The sequence below is a fragment of the Eimeria mitis genome, genomic scaffold (assembly GCF_000499745.2).
Source record: "Eimeria mitis Houghton genomic scaffold, Emh_scaff846, whole genome shotgun sequence".
Taxonomy (NCBI): Eukaryota; Apicomplexa; class Conoidasida; order Eucoccidiorida; family Eimeriidae; genus Eimeria; species Eimeria mitis.
The window spans coordinates 7154-7805 of NW_013576228.1; the positions used below are offsets into that span (position 1 = coordinate 7154).

A 652-nucleotide genomic window follows, 5' to 3' on the forward strand; every position below is an offset into this window, starting at 1 on the left:
CAGCAGCAGCAGCAGCAGCAAGCACGCACACTTCAGTCTCAAGAAGGGAGGAAGGGGATACCCCAGGGCCGAGACAGTCCAACAAAGACAGCGCCGCAGCAGCAGCAGCAGCAACAGCAGCAACAGCAGCAGCAGCAGCAGCAGCAGCAGCAGCAACTGCTGTTGCTGCTCCTGCTGCAAAAGGGGGCTGCAGCACAACCTGCTGCCACCAAATTATATTTTAAGCGAAAGTTTAAATAGCAGCAGGAGCTGCAGCAGCAGCAGCAGACAAGCTGCTGCAACATATCCAACGCACAGCAGCAGCAGCAGCAGCAGCAGCAGCAGCAACAGCAGCAGCAGCAACAACAATAGCAGCAGCAGCAGCAGCACGATGCGCATCAGTTGCAGCAGCAGCTGTCGTTGATCGCCGAATAGCTCAGCAGCAACTGCTGCGACTGGGGCATCCGCCTTGCTGCAGCAGCCGACAGCAGCAGCAGCAGCAGCAGCAGCAGCAGCAGCAGCAGCAGCAGCAGGAGATGCAGTCATTTTGGGCCAACGCGAAGGACGTGGCCCGCACGGTGTCTGGTCAGCTCGACCAGACATTTGAGGCGGCGCTAACAGGCAGCAGCAGCAGCAGCAGCAGCAGCAGCAGCAGCAGCAGCAGCAGCAGCAG

At 59.5% G+C, this 652-nt stretch overlaps 1 protein-coding gene across 1 annotated transcript in view; it reads left to right on the plus strand.

Moving 5' to 3' along the window:
- Nucleotides 1-515: 515 nt before the first annotated feature.
- Nucleotides 516-652, plus strand: part of EMH_0023710 (uncharacterized protein) — a gene marked incomplete at both ends in the record, with an annotated part of 339 nt that continues 202 nt past the window's right edge. Inside the window, one exon of the mRNA XM_013502185.1 lies at nt 516-650. Within this exon, the coding sequence (XP_013357639.1) occupies nt 516-650 (135 nt within the window). The remainder of the gene's footprint in view (nt 651-652) is intronic.